The following is a 23,112-nucleotide window of genomic DNA, read 5'->3' as shown; positions in this document are numbered from 1 at the left end:
GAATCATCATTTCGGCCATTACCTTGGTAAAGACCCGGGGTGCCGTGGACAATCCAAACGGCAGCGTCTGAAACTGATAGCGACAGTTCTGTACCACAAACCTGAGGTACCCTTGGTGAGAAGGGCAAATTGGGACATGGAGGTAAGCATCCTTGATGTTCAGAGACACCATATAGTCCCCTTCTTCCAGGTTCGCTATCACTGCTCTGAGTGACTCCATCTTGAATTTGAACCTTTGTATGTAAGTGTTCAAGGATTTCAGATTTAAAATAGGTCTCACCGAGCCGTCCGGCTTCGGTACCACAAACAGCGTGGAATAATACCCCTTTCCCTGATGTAGGAGGGGTACCTTGATTATCACCTGCTGGGAATACAGCTTGTGAATGGCTTCCAATACCGCCTCCCTGTCGTAGGGAGACGTTGGTAAAGCAGACTTCAGGAACCGGTGAGGGGGAGACGTCTCGAATTCCAATTTGTACCCCTGAGATACTACCTGCAGGATCCAGGGGTCCACTTGCGAGTGAGCCCACTGCGCGCAGAAATTCTTGAGACGGGCCCCCACCGTGCCTGAGTCCGCTTGTAAGGCCCCAGCGTCATGCTGAGGACTTGGCAGAAGCGGGGGAGGGCTTCTGTTCCTGGGAAGAGGCTGCCTGCTGCAGTCTTTTTCCCCTTCCTCTGCCCCGGGGCAGATATGAGTGGCCTTTTGCCCGCTTGCCCTTATGGGGACGAAAGGACTGAGCCTGAAAAGACGGTGTCTTTTTCTGCTGAGAGGTGACCTGGGGTAAAAAGGTGGATTTCCCAGCCGTTGCCGTGGCCACCAGGTCCGATAGACCGACCCCAAATAACTCCTCCCCTTTATACGGCAATACTTCCATATGCCGTTTGGAATCCGCATCACCTGACCACTGTCGCGTCCATAACCCTCTTCTGGCAGAAATGGACAGCGCACTTACTCTTGATGCCAGAGTGCAAATATCCCTCTGTGCATCTCACATATATAGAAATGCATCCTTTAAATGCTCTATAGTCAATAATATACTGTCCCTGTCCAGGGTATCAATATTTTCAGTCAGGGAATCCGACCAAGCCACCCCAGCACTGCACATCCAGGCTGAGGCGATTGCTGGTCGCAGTATAATACCAGTATGTGTGTATATACTTTTTAGGATATTTTCCAGCTTCCTATCAGCTGGTTCCTTGATGGCGGCCGTATCAGGAGACTGTAACGCCACCTGTTTTGATAAGCGTGTGAGCGCCTTATCTACCCTAGGGGGTGTTTCCCAGCGCGCCCTAACCTCTGGCGGGAAAGGGTATAATGCCAATAATTTTTTAGAAATTAGCAGTTTTTTATCGGGGGAAACCCACGCTTCATCACACACCTCATTTAATTCATCTGATTCAGGAAAAACTACGGGTAGTTTTTTCACACCCCACATAATACCCTTTTTTGTGGTACTTGTAGTATCAGAAATGTTCAAAACCTCCTTCATTGCCGTGATCATGTAACGTGTGGCCCTACTGGAAAATACGTTTGTTTCCTCACCGTCGACACTGGAGTCAGTGTCCGTGTCTGGGTCTGTGTCGACCATCTGAGGTAACGGGCGCTTTAGAGCCCCTGACGGTGTTTGAGACGCCTGTACAGGTAATAACTGATTTGCCGGCTGTCTCATGTCGTCAACAGACTTTTGTAAAGTGCTGACACTATCACGTAATTCCTTCCATAAGACCATCCAGTCAGGTGTCGACTCCCTAGGGGGTGACATCACTAATACAGGCAATTTCTCCGCCTCCATACCATTTTCCTCCTCATACATGTCGACACAACGTACCGACACACAGCACACACACAGGGAATGCTCTGATAGAGGACAGGACCCCACTAGCCCTTTGGGGAGACAGAGGGAGAGTTTGCCAGCACACACCAGAGCGCTATATATATACAGGGATAACCTTATATAAGTGTTTTTCCCTTATATAGCTGCTGTATAGATTTATCTGCCAAATTAGTGCCCCCCCTCTCTTGTTTTACCCTGTTTCTGTAGTGCAGGACTGCAGGGGAGAGTCAGGGAGCTTCCCTCCAACGGAGCTGTGAGGAAAAATGGCGCCAGTGTGCTGAGGAGATAGGCTCCGCCCCTTTCTCGGCGGCCTTTCTCCCGCTTTTTTAAGGAAAAATTGGCAGGGGTTAAATGCATCCATATAGCCCAGGAGCTATATGTGATGTATTTTTTGCCATCTAAGGTGTTTTTATTGCGTCTCAGGGCGCCCCCCCCCAGCGCCCTGCACCCTCAGTGACCGGAGTGTGAAGTGTGCTGAGAGCAATGGCGCACAGCTGCGGTGCTGTGCGCTACCTTATTGAAGACAGGACGTCTTCTGCCGCCGATTTTCCGGACCTCTTCAGTCTTCTGGCTCTGTAAGGGGGCCAGCGGCGCGGCTCTGGGACTTATCCATGGCTGGGCCTATGATCGTCCCTCTGGAGCTAATGTCCAGTAGCCTAAGAAGCCCAATCCACTCTGCACGCAGGTGAGTTCGCTTCTTCTCCCCTTAGTCCCTCGATGCAGTGAGCCTGTTGCCAGCAGGACTCACTGAAAATAAAAAACCTAAACTTAAACTTTTCACTAAGCAGCTCAGGAGAGCCACCTAGTGTGCACCCTTCTCGTTCGGGCACAAAAATCTAACTGAGGCTTGGAGGAGGGTCATAGGGGGAGGAGCCAGTGCACACCAGGTAGTCCTAAAGCTTTTTACTTTTGTGCCCAGCCTCCTGCGGAGCCGCTATTCCCCATGGTCCTTTCGGAGTTCCCAGCATCCACTAGGACGTCAGAGAAATAACAGTTTTGTTCATCAGCAGTAGAGGTGTTCCCAATTGTACTAGAGAGGTTCTCGAATCAACTCATCAAACTTGTTCTAAAGTTTGAAAATACAACGGGAATAAGATTGGAGATCTATCAAACCTTCTAACGAGGACAAGTTATTATCAAGTATATGCTATTTAAAGGATGATGTCTAGGAGCTGACTGCTTACTATGGGCAACTTCTCCACCTGTATTCTTTACAATGGTTGATACATTGATACATCTCTCCCTTAGTCAGAATGTAGATAGCTGCTCTCCTGTAGCTTTTAATATCTCCCTGATGAAAGTTTTTTGAATAGACTTGATATGTTGGAACTATGAGTAAACCTGATATGTTGGAACTACAGATGAGCAGTTATTTACATGCTGACTAAGGGGGTCATTCCGAGTTGTTCGCTCGCAAGTGAATTTTAGCAGATTTGCTCATGCTAAGCCGCCGCCTACTGGGAGTGAATCTTAGCATCTTAAAATTGCGAACGATGTATTCGCAATATTGCGATTACACACCTCGTAGCAGTTTCTGAGTTGCTTCAGACTTACTCGGCATCTGCGATCATTTCACTGCTTGTCGTTCCTGGTTTGACGTCACAAACACACCCAGCGTTCGCCCAGACACTCCCCCGTTTCTCCAGCCACTCCTGCGTTTTTTCCGGAAACGGTAGCGTTTTTTCCCACACGCCCATAAAACGGCCTGTTTCCGCCCAGTAACACCCATTTCCTGTCAATCACATTATGATCGCCAGAACGATGAAAATGCCGTGAGTAAAATTCCTAAGTGCATAGCAAATTTACTTGGCGCAGTCGCAGTGCGGACATTGCGCATGCGCATTAAGCGGAAAATCGCTGCGATGCGAAGATTTTTACCGAGCGAACAACTCGGAATGACCCCCTAAGTCCTAGAGTTACTTTGGGTGCTGCTCGCTGTATTCATTGGGCGTATCTGCTTTTGGATAACTGCACACCCTTATGCATCTCCTCCAGGCAGGGAAACAGTGCACCTTTACTATTACTTGTTGCTGGAACCCCCATTGTGCTATTCATGTGAAGTAGAGATGAGAACAATTTTCAGAACTCTCTGTACAATATTGGTATCATCCCAATTTTGGACACATAATTTCCTACATTTGGGTTTAACTGTTGCCATTTTTAACTGGTTTAATTGTTGCCACCTGTGGGACACTGGTGAAGGTTCAGAGGGCCACATGCTGCCATCGCTGGTGTAGAGACTTAATCTATCCATTCCAACTCTTCTGCTGCAATGTATTTGACTGTGGGGTGGATGTATCAAGCAGTGAAATGAGTGGAGAAGTGGGCCAGTAGAGAAGTTGCCTGTTTTCATTAAGTTATGCACTGTGTTGATGACTTCATATGAACACCGAGAACCAGCTTCCAGCTGCAGGTTGCAACATAGGGACCTGCACTCCGTTTACTGTACTGAAAGCAGGTATATCAAGTGGGGTGGACTATACCTTTAAATCAACCATCTACTCTTGAGACCAGGGCAACTTAATTAACAATCAGGGTTTGTTAAAATTCCATCACTCCTCAGAGGTTCTAAAGACTGGAGACAACAGAAATGACTTATTAGGCGGGATGTAATGGCATCAGAGTTTGCCGGAAGTGTGGGATGCTGGCTGAGGTCGGACTTTTTTTTTTAAGCGTCAGTCATTTACAAGACAAAACCATGCCTTATAAATGGCTGGCGCTCTAAAAAAATGTCCTCTGGCAAACTCGGACGCCATTACAGTCCACCTATTGTATTAGATGTACCCCATGTTCTGTTGTTTATAGTACTCGAGACTTAGATGTTACCTTTACTTAATCAGATTTTAATTGCTTCCAGGATTATAAGCTGTTTCTCTTCTTCTTCAAATATAGGGTGAAAGAAATGGAAGATAAGACAAGGAAACAGCCTCGGCCAGAGGATTTACATCTAATAAACTGTTTGCAGGATAAACTGAATGATAAAGATCAAATTATAAAACATTTATTAGTGAGTTTTCTTTTTACTTGTTCAATAATATTTACAAACAAATGTCAGTAATTGTCTCTAGTTTAGTGCATTACAGTATGATATGGAACTACACTGCTCTCAGGTTGTATAGTACAGTGACTATTTATCAGTACAGTACATGCCTTTGGTAGGAGAGGAATCCAATTACTGGAGGGACGATGATTCATGTGACTCTTTTACTGGTCCTTGTATAACTACAGCAGTTTATGTAATGATGTGTGTTCTGTAATGCAGCAGCCAGGTGCATTTGCGCTGATAAAGGGGGTAATTCCAAGTTGATCGCAGCAGGATTTTTTTTAGCAGTTGGGCAAAACCATGAGCACTGCAGGGGAGGCAGATATAACATGTGCAGAGAGAGTTAGATTTGGGTGGGGTGTGTTCAATCTGCAATCTAATTTGCAGTGTAAAAATAAAGCAGCCAGTATTTACCCTGCACAGAAATAAAATAACCCACCCAAATCTAACTCTATCTGCACATGTTATATCTGCCTCCCCTGCACTGCACATGGTTTTGCCCAACTGCTAAAAAAAATCCTGCTGCGATCAACTTGGAATTACCCCCAATGTCCCCATAATGTGAAGTATAGGAACATATATATAAAATGGTGTGGCTGCAGGCAGGGCTCTTTTATATGGGTCACACAACCCAGAGGTGCTGGATTCCTTTTAATACATGAGTAGTAGTTTTAAGATGAAGATGTGAAAACATTTTAGTATTTTAACTACCATTGCTAATAAAAATAAATGTTTTTTTGTATTGTTAGTTATTTTTTTTCATTCATTATTTTTTATTAATGAGTAGCAAGAAGAGCTCTTACACCCCGCGTCATGATATAGGGGGAAATGTATCAAACCTTCTAAAGATTGGAAAAGTGATCAAGTGGAGAATTGCCCATAAAAACCAATCATCTTCGAGCTAACATTTTTCCAGCACATTCTGTAGAAATGGGCAATGTCTCCTCTTCTCCACGCTTTAGGTTTGATACATCTCCTCCAAAGTATTCTATGAGGAAATGGACAGAGCTCTGTATAGGGCAGATTCTGGGTTCATTGGTAATCAGCTTAATGTCTGACTAAAGAAAATGTAAAGCAGGTCAGGAATAAGCAGAAATTGCTGTAGGCATTGTACAGTGTATGAACAAAAGCCCTAATTCAAGTTTGATTGCAAAAGCAAAATCTTCCTCTAATGGGCAAAACCATGGAGGTCATTCCGACCCGATCGTTCGCTGCAGTTTGTAGCAGCGCAGCGATCGGGTCGGAACTGCGCATGCGGCGCCGGTGCATGGCAGCTTTCGTTACCTAGTGATCGCCTCTGAGACAGAGGCGGTCGCTAGGCGGGAGGAGGCTGAACGACGGCGTTAAGCCGCCGTTTAGGGGGAGCGGTCCGGCCAACGCGCGTGGCCGGACCGTTGAGGGGGCGGGCCGCGGCGGCTGCGTGACGTCTCACGCTGCCGCTGTGGCCAGCTGGAGCGACGAGCAACTCCCGGCCAGCTGCAGGAGCTGCGCTGGCCGGGAGTTACTCCTCAAATACAAAAGCATCGCCTCTGTGCGATGCTTTTGTATTTGTGCGGGGGGAGGGCGGCACTGACATGTGGGGCGGACTAGCCCTGTGCTGGGCGTCTCCCACGCATGTCTAAGTTAACGATCGTAGCTGTTAACTTAGCACAGCTACGATCAACTCGGAATGACCCCCCATGTGCACTGCAGGGGGAGCAGATATAACATGTGCAGAGAGAGTTAGATTTGGGTGGGGTGTGTTCAAACTGAAATCTAAATTGCAGTGTAAAAATAAAGCAGCCAGTATTTACCCTGCACAGAAACAATATAACCCACTGGGGAAGGGACTGATGTGACATTTTCTGTAATGTGCTGCAGAAAATGTGAGCGCTATATAAATAGCTGTTAATAAATAAATCAGTACCTGGTCTTGATGTCCCATGATATCACAGAACATACACCCATTATTATGAGAGGTCTTCTCTTGCAGCAATTGACAAAAATGTTAGTTTTATATCCCAGCTCAGTTTCTGTGAAGATGCTCAGGAGCTAAAGTTATTTCTTCTTTTACAGGAAATACAAAACTTTGATGAAGTTTCAATGCCAATCAGTCAGGAAACGCATAGAAGTCAGTCATTCTCTTGCAATCCCAATGGAGGCAGTTTAACACCCACATTAAAGGTAAGACATTTACACTTATAACAACAAGCTGGACTATCCGTCTTCCCATTGTCACAATTCCTTTGAGAAAGGGGATAAAGCTCAACATATGGAGGACTGCAGTAGACAATTTATATACTGTCGAATGCAAATGCCATTAGGGATGGCCCATCAGCGTAGCAAGAAATTAAGGATTTAGAAGAAGAAATGTTGCACACTTGGAAAGGGTCACACATAAATGTGATTTGTGTCTGTTTCTGGCCACAATATGCATTTTTCTTTAATTGCACCTGTCTTTTTTTCTGGCATATGCAGCACCTGCTACAGTAGGACTGTGATACGGTCTGGGATGGGTGTGCAGGCCCTGTCAGTTGCAAACGTAGCTGGCTGGAGGGGTCTGATTTGCGAGCGCTGCAGTATAACCGTGGTGAAAATTACACACTGATGATGGTGATGACTTCATCTGATTGGTTGCAAATATTTAAAACACACCCTTTTGTGCAAAACCACTAAGGGGCTCATTTATCATGATATATTTGTGGCTAGTTATTGGCGGGGCTGGCAGCGCTTGTGTGTCCCGCTGTGTCCTGGGCTGGCAGCGCTTGCGTGTCCCGCTATGTCCTGCAGGCTGTACGCCGGCGTGATGTTGATCCCGGCTTCAGGTGCAGCAGGTGTTTATTCTGCTCGTGTTGCGGCCGATGTTATGGCCGTGCAGAGGGCTTCCTCCTTAAAGTGTATATGATCCCCAACGCGTTTCATGCACTTCAATGCACTTTTTCGAGGAGTAAAATGAATAAAAACTTCTTTTTATTTGGTTTTATTTATATTAAAAATACCGGAACTTCCGGGTGGAAATGACCTCATTTTTGGTGGAAACATCTCTGAAGAATTAAAAATGGTAGAAACCAGATGGATCTATGATTTAAAAACCATGACTCCAAAAGGTTTAAATGTAGAAATTGAACTCAACCCATTCCTTCGAAAACAATAATAAAAATAGGCTAATCATATAAAAAACAAAAATAGGATATTTTTTATATAAAGTTATAATCATAATAAAGTCTACATTCATTTTAAAATTAAGAGATAATAATTATTTTAAGCGGTACCAGTCATAATCACTCTAAAACTTCCTTTATTCTGTTTTTTAACAGTGTGAAACCAAGCATATGGTTCCCACCAAAAAATTAGGTCATTTCCACCCGGAAGTTCCGGTATTTTTAATATAAATAAAACCAAATAAAAATAACTTTTTTTCTCTAACGTCCTAGTGGATGCTGGGGACTCCGTCAGGACCATGGGGAATAGCGGCTCCGCAGGAGACAGGGCACAAAAGCAAGCTTTTAGGATCACATGGTGTGTACTGGCTCCTCCCCCTATGACCCTCCTCCAAGCCTCAGTTAGGTTTTTGTGCCCGTCCGAGTAGGGTGCAATCTAGGTGGCTCTCTTAAAGAGTTACTTAGAAAAAGTTTTTAGGTTCTTTATTTTCAGTGAGTCCTGCTGGCAACAGGCTCACTGCATCGAGGGACTTAGGGGAGAGATTTTCAACTCACCTGCGTGCAGGATGGATTGGATTCTTAGGCTACTGGACACCATTAGCTCCAGAGGGAGTCGGAACACAGGGCTCGCCCTGGGGTTCGTCCCGGAGCCGCGCCGCCGACCCCCCTTGCAGATGCTGAAGATGAAGAGGTCCGGAACCAGGCGGCAGAAGACTTTCAGTCTTCATCAGGTAGCGCACAGCACTGCAGCTGTGCGCCATTGTTGTCAGCACACTTCTCACAGCAGTCACGGAGGGTGCAGGGCGCTGGGGGGGGGCGCCCTGGGCAGCAATGTATAATACCTGTATGGCGAAAAATACATCACATATAGCCCTTGAGGCTATATGGATGTATTTAACCCCTGCCAGATATCAAAAACTCCGGAGAAGAAGCCCGCCGAAAAGGGGGCGGGGCCTATTCTCCGCAGCACACAGCGCCATTTTCCCTCACAGAAATGCTGGTGGGAAGGCTCCCAGGCTCTCCCCTGCACTGCACTACAGAAACAGGGTTAAAACAGAGAGGGGGGGCACTGATTTGGCGATATGTACATATATTAAAATGCTATAAGGGAGGAACACTTATATAAAGGTTGTCCCTGGATAATTATAGCGTTTTGGTGTGTGCTGGCAAACTCTCCCTCTGTCTCCCCAAAGGGCTAGTGGGTCCTGTCCTCTATCAGAGCATTCCCTATGTGTATGCTGTATGTCGGTACGTGTGTGTCGACATGTATGAGGTAAATGTTGGTGAGGAGGCGGAGCAAATTGCCTGTAATGGTGATGTCACTCTCTAGGGAGTCGACACCGGAATGGATGGCTTATTTATGGAATTACGTGATAATGTCAACACGCTGTAAGCCGGTTGACGACATGAGAGGGCCGGCGAACAAATTAGTATCTGTCCAGGCGTCTCAAACACCGTCAGGGGCTGTAAAATGCCCATTTACCTCAGTCGGTCGACACAGACCCAGACAAGGACACTGATTTCAGTGTCGACGGTGAAGAAACAAACGTATTTTCCTTTAGGGCCACACGTTAAGGGCAATGAAGGAGGTGTTACATATTTCTGATACTCCAAGTACCACAAAAAAGGGTATTATGTGTGAGGTGAAAAAACTACCTGTAGTTTTTCCTGAATCAGATAAATTATATGAAGTGTGTGATGATGCGTGGGTTTCCCCCGATAGAAAATTATTGGCGGTATACCTTTTCCCGCCAGAAGTTAAGGCGCGTTGGGAAACACCCCTCAGGGTGGATAAGGCGCTCACACGCTTATCAGAACAAGTGGCGGTACCATCTACAGATAGGACCGTACTTAAGGAGCCAGCTAATAGGAGGCTGAAAAATATCCTAAAAAGTATACACACACATGCTGGTGTTATACTGTGACCAGCGATCGCCTCAGCCTGGATGTGCAGACCTGAGGTGGCTTGGTCGGATTCCCTGACTAAAAATATTGATACCCTTGACAGGGACAGTATTTTATTGACTATAGAGCATTTAAAGGATGCATTTCTATATATGCGAGATGCGCAGAGGGATATTGCACTCTGGCATCAAGAGTAAATGCGATGTCCATATCTGCAAGAAGATGTTTATGGACACGACAGTGGTCAGGTGATGCAGATTCCAAACGGCACAAAGATGTATTGCCGTATAAAGGGGAGGAGTTATTTGGGGTCGGTCCATGGGACCTGGTGGCCACGGCAACTGCTGGAAAATCCACCGTTATTTACCCTAAGTCACATCTCTGCAGAAAAAGACACCGTCTTTTCAGCCTCAGTCTTTTCGTCCCTATAAGAGTCATATCTGCCCAGGGATAGAGAAAAGGGAAGAAGACTGCAGCAGGCAGCCCATTCCCAGGAATAGAAGCCCTTCGCCGCTTCTACTAAGTTCTCAGCATGACGCTGGGACCGTACAGGACCCCTGGATCCTACAAGTAGTATCCAAGGGGTACAGATTGGAATGTCGAGGCGTTTCCCCCCTCGCAGGTTCCTGTAGTCTGCTGTACCAATGTCTCCCTCCGACAGGGAGGCAGTATTGAAAATGATTCACAAGCTGTATTCCCAGCAGGTGATAATAAAAATACCCCTCCTACAACAAGGAAAGGGGTATTGTTCCACACTATATGGTGGTACTGAAGCCAGAAGGCTAGGTGAGACCGATTCTAAATCGAAAAATTTTTTTGAACACTTACAAAGGTTCAAATTCAGATGGAGTCACTCAGAGCAGTGATAGCAAACAAGGGGACTATATAGTGTCCCGGGACATCAGGGATGCTTACCTCCATGTCCCAAAAATGTGCTTTTCTCACCAAGGGTACCTCAGGTTCGTGGTACAGAACTGTCACTATCAGTTTCAGACGATGCCGTTGGATTGTCCAAGGCACCCCGGGTCCTTACCAAGGTAATGACCGAAATGAGGATTCGTCGTCAAAGAGAATGGACGACCTCCTGATAAGAACAAGGTCCAGAGAACAGTTGGAGGTCGGAGTAGCACTATCTCAAGTAGTTCTACGACAGCACGGGTGGATTCTAAATATTCCATAACCGCAGTTGTTCCGACGACACGTCTGCTGGTCCTAGGGATGATTCTGGACACAGTCCAGGAAAAGGTGTTTCTCCCAGAGGAGAAAGCCAGGGAGTTATCCGAGCTAATCGGGATCCTCCTAAAACCAGGAAAAGTGTCAGTGCATCATTGCACAAGAGTCCTGGTAAAAATGGTGGCTTATTACGAAGCGCTTCCATTCGGCAGATTTCACACAAGAACTCTTCAGTGGGATCTGCTGGACAAATGGTCCGGATCGCATCTTCAGATGCATCAGCGGATAACCCTATATCCAAGGACAAGGGTGTCTCTCCTGTGGTGATTACAGAGTGCTCATCTTCTAGAGGGCCGCAGATTCGGCATTCAGGATTGGATGCTGGTAACCACGGAGGCCAGCCTGAGAGGCTGGGGAGCAGTCACACAGGGAAAAATTTTCCAGGGAGTGTGATCAAGTCTGGAGAATTCTCTCCACATAAATATACTGGAGCTAAGAGCAAATTTATAATGCTCTAAGTTTAGCAAGGCCCCTGCTTCAAGGTCAGCCGGTATTGATCCAGTGGGATAACATCACGGCAGTCGCCCACGTAAACAGAAAGGGCGGCACAAGAAGCAGGAGGGCAGTGGTCAAAACTGCAAGGATTTTTCGCTAGGCGGAAAATCATGTGTTAGCACTGTCAGCAGTGTTCATTCCGGGAGTGGATGACTGGGAAGCAGACTTCCTCAGCAGGCACGACCTCCACCCGGGAGAGTGGGAACTTCATCGGGAAGTTTTCCGCATGATTGTGAACCGTTGGGAAAGACCAAAGGTGGACATGATGGCGTCCCGCCCGAACAAAAAACGTGACAGGTATTGCGCCAGGTCACGAGACCTTCAGGCGATAGCTGTGGACGTCCTGGTAACACCGTGGGTGTAACAGTCGGTGTATGTGTTCCCTCCTCTGTTTCTCATAACCAAGGTATTGAGAATTATAAGACGTAGAGGAGTAAGAACTATACTCGTGGCTCCGGATTGGCCAAGAGGGACTTGGTACCCGGAACTTCAAGAGATGCTCACAGAGGACTAATGGCCTCGGGAGCTAAGATGGGATTTGCTTTCAGCAAGAACCATGTCTGTTCCAAGAGGAACCGTGGCATCTGCCTCTAAGAAAGGACCTGCTCCAGCAGGGACCTTGTCTGTTCCAAGACTTACCGCGACTGCGTTTGACGGCATGGCGGTTGAACGCCGGATCCTAAGGGAAAAGGCATTCCGGAAGAAGTCATACCTACCCTGGTCAAAGCCAGGAAGGAGGTGACCGTACAACGTTATCACCACATGTGGTGAAAATATGTTGCGTGGGTGAGGCCAGGAAGGCCCCACGAAAAAATTTCGACTAGGTCGATTTCTGCACTTCCTGAAAACAGGAGTGTCTATGAGCCTCAAATTGGGGTCCATTAAGGTTCAAGTTTCGGCCCTGTAGATTTTCTTCCAGAAAAAATTGGCTTCAATTCCTGAAGTCCAGACGTTTGTCAAGGGAGTATTGCATATACAGCCCCTTGTGTGCCTCCAGTGGCACCGTGGGATCTCAACGTAGTGTTGGGATTCCTAAAATCATATTGGTTTGAACCGCTCAAATCTGTGGATTTGAAATATCTCACATGGAAAGTGACCATGTTGTGGCCCTGGCCTCGGCCAGACGATTGTCAGAATTGGGGGCTTTGTCTTAAAAAAGCCCATATTTGTTTTTCCAGTCGGACAAGGCAGAACTGCGGACTCGTCCCCAGTTTCTTCCTAAGGTGGTGTCAGCGTTTCACCTGAAACAACATATTGTGGTGCCTGCGGCTACTAGGGACTTGGAGGACTCCAAGTTGCTAGACGTTGTCAGGGCCCTGAAAATATTTATATATATATATAATTCCAGGACGGCTAGAGTCAGAAAGTCTGACTTGCTGTTTATATTGTTGGCACCCAAAAAGCTGGGTGCTCCTGCTTCTAAGCAGACTATTGCTCGTTGGATTTGTAGTACAATTCAGCTTGCACATTCTGTGGCAGGCCTGCCACAGCCAAAATCTGTAAGTGCCCATTCCACAAGGAAGGTGGGCTCATCTTGGGCGGATGCCCGAGGGGGTCTCGGCTTTAAAATTTTGCCGAGCAGTTACGTGGTCAGGGGGGAACACGTTTGTAAAATTCTACAAATTTGATACCCTGGCTGAGGAGGACCTGGAGTTCTCTCATTCGGTGCTGCAGAGTCATCCGCACTCTCCCGCCCGTTTGGGAGCTTTGGTATAATCCCCATGGTCCTGACGGAGTCCCCAGCATCCACTAGGACGTTAGAGAAAATAAGATTTTACTTACCGATAAATCTATTTCTCGTAGTCCGTAGTGGATGCTGGGCGCCCATCCCAAGTGCGGATTGTCTGCATTACTTGTACATAGTTATTGTTACAAAAATCGGGTTATTATTGTTGTGAGCCATCTTTTTTAGAGGCTACTTCATTGTTATCATACTGTTAACTGGGTTCAGATCACAAGTTGTACGGTGTGATTGGTGTGGCTGGTATGAGTCTTACCCGGGATTCAAGATCCTTCCTTATTGTGTACGCTCGTCCGGGCACAGTACCTAACTGAGGCTTGGAGGAGGGTCATAGGGGGAGGAGCCAGTACACACCATGTGATCCTAAAAGCTTGCTTTTGTGCCCTGTCTCCTGCGGAGCCGCTATTCCCCATGGTCCTGACGGAGTCCCCAGCATCCACTACGGACTACGAGAAATAGATTTATCGGTAAGTAAAATCTTATTATTCATTTTACTCCTCGAAAAAGTGCATTGAAGTGCATGAAACGCGTTGGGGATCATATACACTTTAAGGAGGAAGCCCTCTGCACGGCCATAACATCGGCCGCAACACGAGCAGAATAAACACCTGCTGCACCTGAAGCCGGGATCAACATCACGCCGGCGTACAGCCCGCAGGACATAGCGGGACACGCAAGCGCTGCCAGCCCAGGACACAGCGGGACACACAAGCGCTGCCAGCCCCGCCAATAACCAACAGCCGCAGAGGAAAACCATCAGAGCCGCAGTGCTCCCAGCGGCTCTCAGCGCTCTCAGCGGCTCTCCCAGCGGCTCTCAGCGGTCTCAGCGCCCAGTGCTCTCAGCGGCCCCGGAGCAAAGCATAGGGAAAGGTAGGAAACCACGGCAATTCAGGACAATTAAAGTGTTGCTGGCTACCTCCTTCACTATATTCACTCAAAAGAGTGTAAACATTCTATCACTAATAATATTTTTTCTTTTTTTACAGGTACCGCTTTTTATATTTTTATCACTATATACTTAATGCACACATTATTTAACATCTATAGCGCTTTCTTTTAAACATCACATTAATAATTCCTAAGAAAGCAGCTTATATCTCATTAGCGCAGTTAATTAAAATACATTAACACTTGAATGTAGGAAGGAAAAACCGTAGCAGGCATCAGAGATTTTTTACCAATATCAGGAATGCAATGCATTTCCGATATTGGCCCCTGCGGCTACTATTCTGTGTAGCTATTGAAGCATATGGGCTACAGATCACAACTGTAGCGGGCAGAGGGTTCCCCCGGAACTCTCCCCAGAAGTGGCCTCTGTGCATGTGAGGTCTTAGCAGACCGCGCATGCGTGGCACCCCAGCAGCCTTCACACCACATCGCGGGGACGGTATCATTTCCCTGCATGTGCTGGATAATACATCCAGACAATATGATTGCATATTGCAATGCTATCCTGGGCGGTAATCACATTCATTATGTGATCCATGATAAATGGGCCCCGAAAACTGTTGGAACATTTACCTTACACCGCAGTGCAGTTATCTTACACAAATATGGACTGATTCATACTCCGTTGGGGAAGGGGAAGCCTGCACATACTGTATATTTTTAAGTGTTATCAAAAAGTGCAAAAAATAATTTTTTCATCTGCTTCGCTTTGCATTTCAGATGCTTCAAGTCTCTTTGGAACTTATTATCTGGTCATTAACTGTGATATTCTTCCATTGTGTGCTGCAATTTTTTAGCATTTTCAGTAGACAGAGTAAAGCCATGCCTCTAGTGATATTCCAGCCGCATCTGACCCCTGTACATGAAGGGGTGGGATTGGCAGCTACAGTCTTGCTCATGCAAACGACTATGAACAGGTCACGTAAAGCCGCTGTTTTTTCTTACATACTTTGTGTACAGCCAATTCTGAATAAGGTCCAAAAGCAGCTGGAGGCAGGAGGTGTAGACAGCTCTTTATAATGAAGCACCAATTGAGAGAGAGGAGGGAATTGTGCTGCCTTCAATGCTATCCTCTCACAGGAGGACTCTGCAATAATACACTGCTCAAAAAAATAAAGGGAACACTAAAATAACACATCCTAGATCTGAATGAATGAAATATTCTTATTAAATACTTTGTTCTTTACATAGTTGAATGTGCTGACAACAAAATCACACAAAAATTATCAATGGAAATCAAATTTATTAACCCATGGAGGTCTGGATTTGGAGTCACACTCAAAATTAAAGTGGAAAAACACACTACAGGCTGATCCAACTTTGATGTAATGTCCTTAAAACAAGTCAAAATGAGGCTCAGTAGTGTGTGTGGCCTCCACGTGCCTGTATGACCTCCCTCCAATGCCTGGGCATGCTCCTGATGAGGTGACGGATGGTCTCCTGAGGGATCTCCTCCCAGACCTGGACTAAAGCATCCGCCAACTCCTGGACAGTCTGTGGTGCAACGTGGCGTTGGTGGATGGAGCGAGACATGATGTTCCAGATGTGCTCAATTGGATTCAGGTCTGGGGAACGGGCGGGCCAGTCCATAGCATCAATGCCTTCGTCTTGCAGGAACTGCTGACACACTCCAGCCACATGAGGTCTAACATTGTCTTGCATTAGGTGGAACCCAGGGCCAACCGCACCAGCATATGGTCTCACAAGGGGTCTGAGGATCTCATCTCGGTACCTAATGGCAGTCAGGCTACCTCTGGCGAGCACATGGAGGGCTGTGCGGCCCCCCAAAGAAATGCCACCCCACACCATTACTGTCCCACTGCCAAACCGGTCATGATGGAGTATGTTGCAGGCAGCAGAACATTCTCCTCGGCGTCTCCAGACTCTGTCACGTCTGTCACATGTGCTCAGTGAGAACCTGCTTTCATCTGTGAAGAGCACAGGGCGCCAGTGGCGAATTTGCCAATCTTGGTGTTCTCTGGCAAATGCCAAACGTCCTGCACGGTGTTGGGCTGTAAGCACAACCCCCACCTGTGGACGTGGGGCCCTCATACCACCCTCATGGAGTCTGTTTCTGATCATTTGAGTAGACACATGCACATTTGTGGCTTGCTGGAGGTCATTTTGCAGGGCTCTGGCAGTGCTCCTCCTGTTCCTCCTTGCACAAAGGCGGAGGTAGCGGTCCTGCTACTGGGTTGTTGCCCTCCTACGGCCTCCTCCACGTCTCCTGATGTACTGGCCTATCTCCTGGTAGCACCTCCATGCTCTGGACACTACGCTGACAGACACAGCAATCCTTCTTGCCACAGCTCGCATTGATGTGCCATCCTGGATGAGCTGCACTACCTGAGCCACTTGTGTGGGTTGTAGACTCCGTCTCATGCTACCACTAGAGTGAAAGCACCGCCAGCTTCCAAAAGTGCCCAAAACATCAGCCAGAAAGCATAGGAGCTGAGAAGTGGTCTGTGGTCACCACCTGCAGAACAACTCCTTTATTGGGGGTGTCTTGCTAATTGCCTAGAATTCCCATCTGTTGTCTATTCCATTTGCACAACAGCATGTGAAATTGATTGTCAATCAGTGTTGCTTCCTAAGTGGACAGTTTGATTTCACAGAAGTGCGATTGACTTGGAGTTACATTGTGTTGATAAGTGTTCCCTTTATTTTTTTGAGCAGTGTACTTTCTGCCTGCTCTCTGTCATATTTGTGGAAGTTTTAGAGCTGTCCACGCCCACAGTGACATCATACCTGTTCACAATGAAGTCCCATACATCCCTTGCCATTAAGCCACACCCATAATGACTATCACACCTCAGTTATACTCGTAGCAAGAACGTTATGTGCTCTATTGCTACGTTTTGAATGGGTCCCTTCTAGAGAGACACCTCTCTCCACAACAGTTGTTAATTTTATGCACCATAGTAGTGTCCTAGTTCTTTCTGTGCCTCATAGTTGTACCACACTTAGTTACTTTGGAAAACTAGTTTGAGGGAAATTATGGTAGGTAGAAGAATGTGTTGTGCATAGTGCTGCATGCCATTGGGGTGTGTGTCATGCCCTGCCCATAGGGTGTGTCTAGCTTCACCCATTAGTGTGTCCTGCAGTGTCATTTACCCCTACTGTCCATGTCTCTCTGTTCCCCCCACCCCCTCATCCAGCTCTTGCCTTGTTGCTACCAATGTGTGGTTTCTGGGGCAGGTCCTGCAGCTGCTGCTCCGCAGGCTCTGTCTGACTCTGGCAGCTCTCCAGCAGCTACTGTACAGGCAGGAAGTGAAAGTAAAAACTTTCTGTCTAAGATGAGGCTGAGCAGAGCATGGAAGCTGCTTCTTTCCTGCAGACCCCACCCCCGTTGCTTCCATACTCATCGTGAGCCGGGAGTATCCCGTAGTGTGCATGAGGGCAGTATGCATGAGTCAGTATGCATGAGGCAACTCCAAGTAGTACGCTGATCACTCACTCGCTACTTACATCTAAGCTGTATTATGTTTTGAGAATTGTGGTGCTCTTTATTACCTGTACTCTATTTTTGTTATTTATTTACTGTAATGTTACGTTTTGTCTCCCTGTGCTGTTCTTTGTATGGCACTGCAAAACACTTATGGCTCCTTATAAATAAAATTAATAATAATAATAATAACTATGAGTTGTGCCCTAGTTAATGTGATGCTCCATTGTAGTGCCCTAGTTCACATTTTACCACAGTGTCCCCAGTTCATATTTAAGTAACATTGAAGTGCCCAAAGTTAACAATATGCACTGCTGCCAGTACACATGACACACCGTGCGCTCAATTCACATTATGCCACACAATGCTTACTGAGCATTTCCAGGAACCAGGCAGACAACATTATGACCTGGGTGTAGTTGTCAGGCCCCAGAGGTGGGCCCCATATGTATGGAACCCATACCCTCCAACTGTACCTTTTTGGCAGGTACAGTACCTTTTTTTATGGTCTGTACGGATTTTTGACTCTCCAAACTTCCATTGAAAGGATAGGAAAGGGGGCGTGGCCCTTTCCTAATTTGTACCGATTTTTATGTGGAACATGTTGGAGGGTATGGGAACCCCGTGCATCCACTATAGCTACACCCTTGGCTATGGGTTGAGATAAATGCAGAAATGTAATAGCCTGCGGGCTGCACAAATCATTTACACGGAAAAACCAGGTTGGTTTACCCGTGTAAAAGATTGGCACTTTAAAAATCCATCCAGAATCACATGAAGACCCGCACCTCCGGCAGACCGCAGGCAATTACATTTAGCCCAAATAGTTTACACAGAATAAAAAACAAATAATGACTAATGTAATAAAATGACTGAAATAACTGCAGGCAGATTTACTAGTGTCAGAAGAGCTAGGTAGTCCTTAGATCAGCATGAAATGATAGGAACCCTGTACCGGATGGCCAGGGCCAAGTCTTACATTTTATATAATAATAGGCCTGAACCTACAAGAGTATTATACATACGCCTAACCACACTGCCACCTAGTGGGAACAGGACATATTTAAATTTTAAAACTGACTGAGCTGAACTGGACTGAGCTGATAAAATGGGACCTTCGCAAAAGGTGACTTCATTTGCAGAGCAGGCTGAAGCATACCTCCCAACATGACCCTCTCCAGGAGGGACAGACTGCTCTGCTTCTGGACTTTTCTCTTAATGTATGATTGCCGGCACCTGTGCTGAACAGGTTAATAGATAAGAAAGGTGTTTCAGCACAGGTGATGGCAATCATAGATTAAGACTGAAGTCCAGGAGCAGAACATTCTGTCCTTCCTGGAGAGGGTCATGTTGGGAGGTATGCTGAAGTGTTACATTACATATAATCTAGATTCTAGAAAATGCTCTGTACCTGGACTTTCCTGGTAATGTATGATTGCCATCACCTGTGGTGAAACACCTTTCTTATCAAGTAACTAGCTCACCACAGGTGATGGCAATCATACATTACCAGGAAAGTCCAGGAACAGAGTATTTTCTCCCTCATGGAGAGGGTCAGGTAGGCAAATATGGATTTTGTTTTATAGTCTAAGCACCAATAATTACTGTGGCAGAACCTCAAACTTGAAGCAACTTGTGTTCTGCTGCAACCTGCTCTGCAAACTGGGTTCTCCTTTGTGGTGCTGACATGTAAGAATGTAAAAATGTTTTATTATATGGATAGCATTGATTAAGCACGTAAAAACAGGGATAAACACTCTCTCTCCTTCTGCTGCATTATTCAGCGTTGGGCACTGCAGGAACATACGACCGAGGACGCTCGGTCGGGACCAGCCCACGGAGAGGTATTTATTCATACAGCAGTATTGTTTGTTGCCACACTCAGACTTCCTATTACGGCCTCCGTTTATTAACATCTGTTGTTCAGCTGCTTACCTGATTGTGGATCCGCATATGGACATTCAATTTGATCTGTTTCCTCATGATACAATTTTAAGTTTAAGGTGTTTCTGTTTTATATTTTAATGTATTGCACTATAATATTGTTTTTACGTGCTTAATCAATGCTATCCATATAATAAAACATTTTTACATTCTTACATGTCAGCTCCTAATTAGCATATATATGCTCTTACACATTGCGCAGCCACTCTCTATTTCTTATCCCATTTCTTGTTCTTGAACACACACACAGTGTTCTGTGGCAGCACATGTGGCAGAGCAACTATTAAATTATACAACCATTGGGTACTGTTTTCCTAGGCACTTTGTGGCAATATTTTGTTTGTGTTTCTCCTTTGTGGTGTCCTGTTTTCATCAGGATACCTAACAACACAGATGAAAGGGATTACATTCGGCTGACCCCTGCAGCTCAGGTAAAGATGTAGAGCATAGGTCTGCAATCTCGGTCCTCATTACCCCCACACAGTGCATGTTTTGCAGGTAACCCAGCAGGTGCACAGGTGTATTAATTACTCACAGACACATTTTAAAAGGTCCGCAGGTGGAGTTAATTATTTCACTTGTGATTCTGTGAGGAGACCTGCATAACATGATCTGTGTGGGGTAATGAGGACAGAGTTTACAGACCTATGATGTAGAGGTAGTTACTGTTACAACATTTTGAATATAGTGGAATCTACCTGTGAGCATGCCAAAGTATTTGCTGAGCATCTGTGATACTGTGTAACCACCTGAAATAGTGTCATTATTCTGTCTTGTAGAAGAAAAAAATTGGTGAGATACCAACCCGAGTTATAAGTGTCCCTAACTTGGCGGCCTATGAGAAAACGCTTCCAAATAACAGTGTGGCTCCCAGAAAATCTATAAATCTAGTCAAAAATTCTCCTAGCTTGGATCACAGTGTCAAGCCTGGTTACCCCTTCAGACAACCTGTGCAGCTCTTAGATATCATACGTCCTAATAGGTAATGTATGTTAAGTTATATTATTTCTGTACATACCAGTTCTTTCCCTAGTTGTTGGATCTTATTAAGACCTTACCCTTATACTGTGTCTATGCTTTATCTGAAATCAAAGGGTTCAAATTTCAGTGTATTACATCAATGGGCAATCCTTTTGCAGCTATAATGGCAATGTTAAAAAATCGCAATCAGCAATCTTTACGCATATTCAATTTGAATTTCAAATCCCAACCATCCCAATTTCAGCTCTCTTTTCAGGCACTGTCCCGCTGTCCCACCCAGGGGGGAGGTTTGGGGCTCCCTCCCAGCGTGATGTCATGTTGTCATGTCCCTTTATGTATCTGGGGCAAGCCATATGCAATTTGGCAGATTTATAAAACAGACATATAAATTAACAATTGTAATAATTTTATTTATACATAGTAGCCCTCTTCTCTAAATGGAATCAAACAAAAACAATAAACATGCAAAATGCATTTTTTTCTTACAGGGACTGAATGTAACTGCCAGTTGTAGCAACCAAATCAATATTTATTTTGCAGATATCATATTAGTTTTGCAATTAATTAGCAAAATATATTTTAAGAAAAATGACATGCACATCATGGCAATTCAGTAAGTCAATACTTTACACACTGGAGGGGAGATGTATCAAACCTACGAGAAAAAGTGGTGAAGTTGCCCACCACATTATCTCTCTTGTAGGTTTTTCTTGATATGATAAAGGCAAGCACTAAGGCAGAATTGCCACCTATGGATAGACTGGTGTGATATGGGATTCCGATGGTCGGGTTGCCGGCGTTCACATGACTGACACCGGCATCCCGGCCATGAGAATGTCAACATGGGACGGGGTAATTATTTTACCCCTCCCCTTCTCCTTACCCTAGCCTGCCTGTGGCGGCGGCAAGGGCTAAGATAGTGGGGTATCAGCTAAGGCTAAGACCCAGGGGGTGGCGTCTAAGGCTAATACTTTGGGAGGGTGGTGGCTATGGCTACCCTCCCCCTTCTAGTGCCTAACCCTAATCCCCCTCCCTGGGTCCTTACCCTAACAGGGGGCCCGATACTTACTCTCGGGATGTTGGCGTTCGGTGCTCAGGTGTTGGGATTCCAAGTGGTGTCGGGATTCTAGCGTCGGTCACATGACTGCTGGCATCTCCAGTGCTGGGATGCTCACCGCAGCCTGTACGCCATCCTTTTTTAGAGTTAATCATACAGGAAAATATGTTTCATGCTCTGCATGTGAAGAATTTTAGAGACTGCCTTAACCACTTAACTGGCATGGTCAGATTTCATGCAACTGCGCCATCCCCCCTGTCTCCCCCCCCCCCCCCCCCCCCCTGTTTTTGATGAGGAGATCCATTCTGTAGATGTGCATAATATGATGTTTAAATATTTAAAAAAATACTTTTTCAACTTTATTAAATAAAATAAATGTTAAAAAACAATGTTGTTAACGCTTTTGATGGGGAAAATCGTTAGTTAATTAATGGCAGTTATTCTATAAAAATGTAAGTACTAGAAATGCTGTTTTGGCATCAAATAAAATGGTGCTTTGAAATATTGGGTATTGATAACATTGATGTTTGTTGTTTTCAGGCGGAATCCTGGCAGCGTACCATCGAAGACAGAAACACGAGATCAGGAGTCCAAACGTCCTGAATGGTTTACAAAGTACTTTTCATTCTGAGAAAAGTAGAATGACCAAAACCCCATGCGCTCATTTCACTGTCATATGTGTTGTAAAGTTTTTTTTATTATTAAAATATTGTTGTGAGCTTTTTTCATTCTATCAAATCAATTCTTGCTAATAAAATCGGATGAAAGCGAGGAATGGCATTTATTTCTTATACTCATAGGGTTACAACAGCGTAAGTTACTGTAAACTCAAAATACTGTATTTTGCCCACTGAAACTGGACCTGAGAATCTTGAGAATGATATTAACCTGAGAACATCTGATTTCCAGGTTGCGCACCACTGAGTTATCTTCCCAATCTCTCCGAGATATCGTCTATGGTGACTATTGGTAGAAGAGACTAACGTAACCTATCATGTACGCACTACATTTTCATATGATAGTTGCTCATTGTTACCAACAGGATTTTACGGGTGTAGTACGGCTGACCGGCGGGATCCCGGCGGGGAGGGGCGAGTGCAGCAAGCCCCTTGTGGGCTCGCTGCGCTCGCCACGCTGCGGGCTCGGTGGTGACCTGCGGTCTCCACGGGTTCTATTCCCACTCTATGGGTGTCGTGGACACCCACGAGTGGAAATAGTCCCTGTTGGTCGACATGCCGATCATCGGGATAGTGAGCGATCGGGATGGTGGAGGAGGTCATGTGACTGTCGGTCACATGAATACCACCCGGATTTTACATACTATTTTGCCTTCTGTACTGTGTAC

The 23,112-nt window shown here is 45.8% G+C and overlaps 1 protein-coding gene across 2 annotated transcripts in view; it reads left to right on the top strand.

Annotated features, from left to right (window-relative positions):
- FAM184B (family with sequence similarity 184 member B) overlaps positions 1-22,538 on the top strand; it is a 194,773-nt gene extending 172,235 nt beyond the window's left edge. For both annotated transcript variants that reach the window (XM_063921418.1, XM_063921428.1), the window contains exons 11-14: positions 4,728-4,842; positions 6,934-7,041; positions 20,509-20,711; positions 22,308-22,538. In XM_063921418.1, the coding sequence (XP_063777488.1) occupies positions 4,728-4,842; positions 6,934-7,041; positions 20,509-20,711; positions 22,308-22,398 (517 nt within the window). In that variant the 3' untranslated portion in view covers positions 22,399-22,538. The remainder of the gene's footprint in view (positions 1-4,727; positions 4,843-6,933; positions 7,042-20,508; positions 20,712-22,307) is intronic.
- The last annotated feature ends 574 nt before the right edge of the window (positions 22,539-23,112 follow it).

Source organism: Pseudophryne corroboree, chromosome 1, assembly GCF_028390025.1.
Source record: "Pseudophryne corroboree isolate aPseCor3 chromosome 1, aPseCor3.hap2, whole genome shotgun sequence".
Taxonomy (NCBI): Eukaryota; Metazoa; Chordata; class Amphibia; order Anura; family Myobatrachidae; genus Pseudophryne; species Pseudophryne corroboree.
This window is presented reverse-complemented; position numbering and strand designations above follow the sequence as displayed.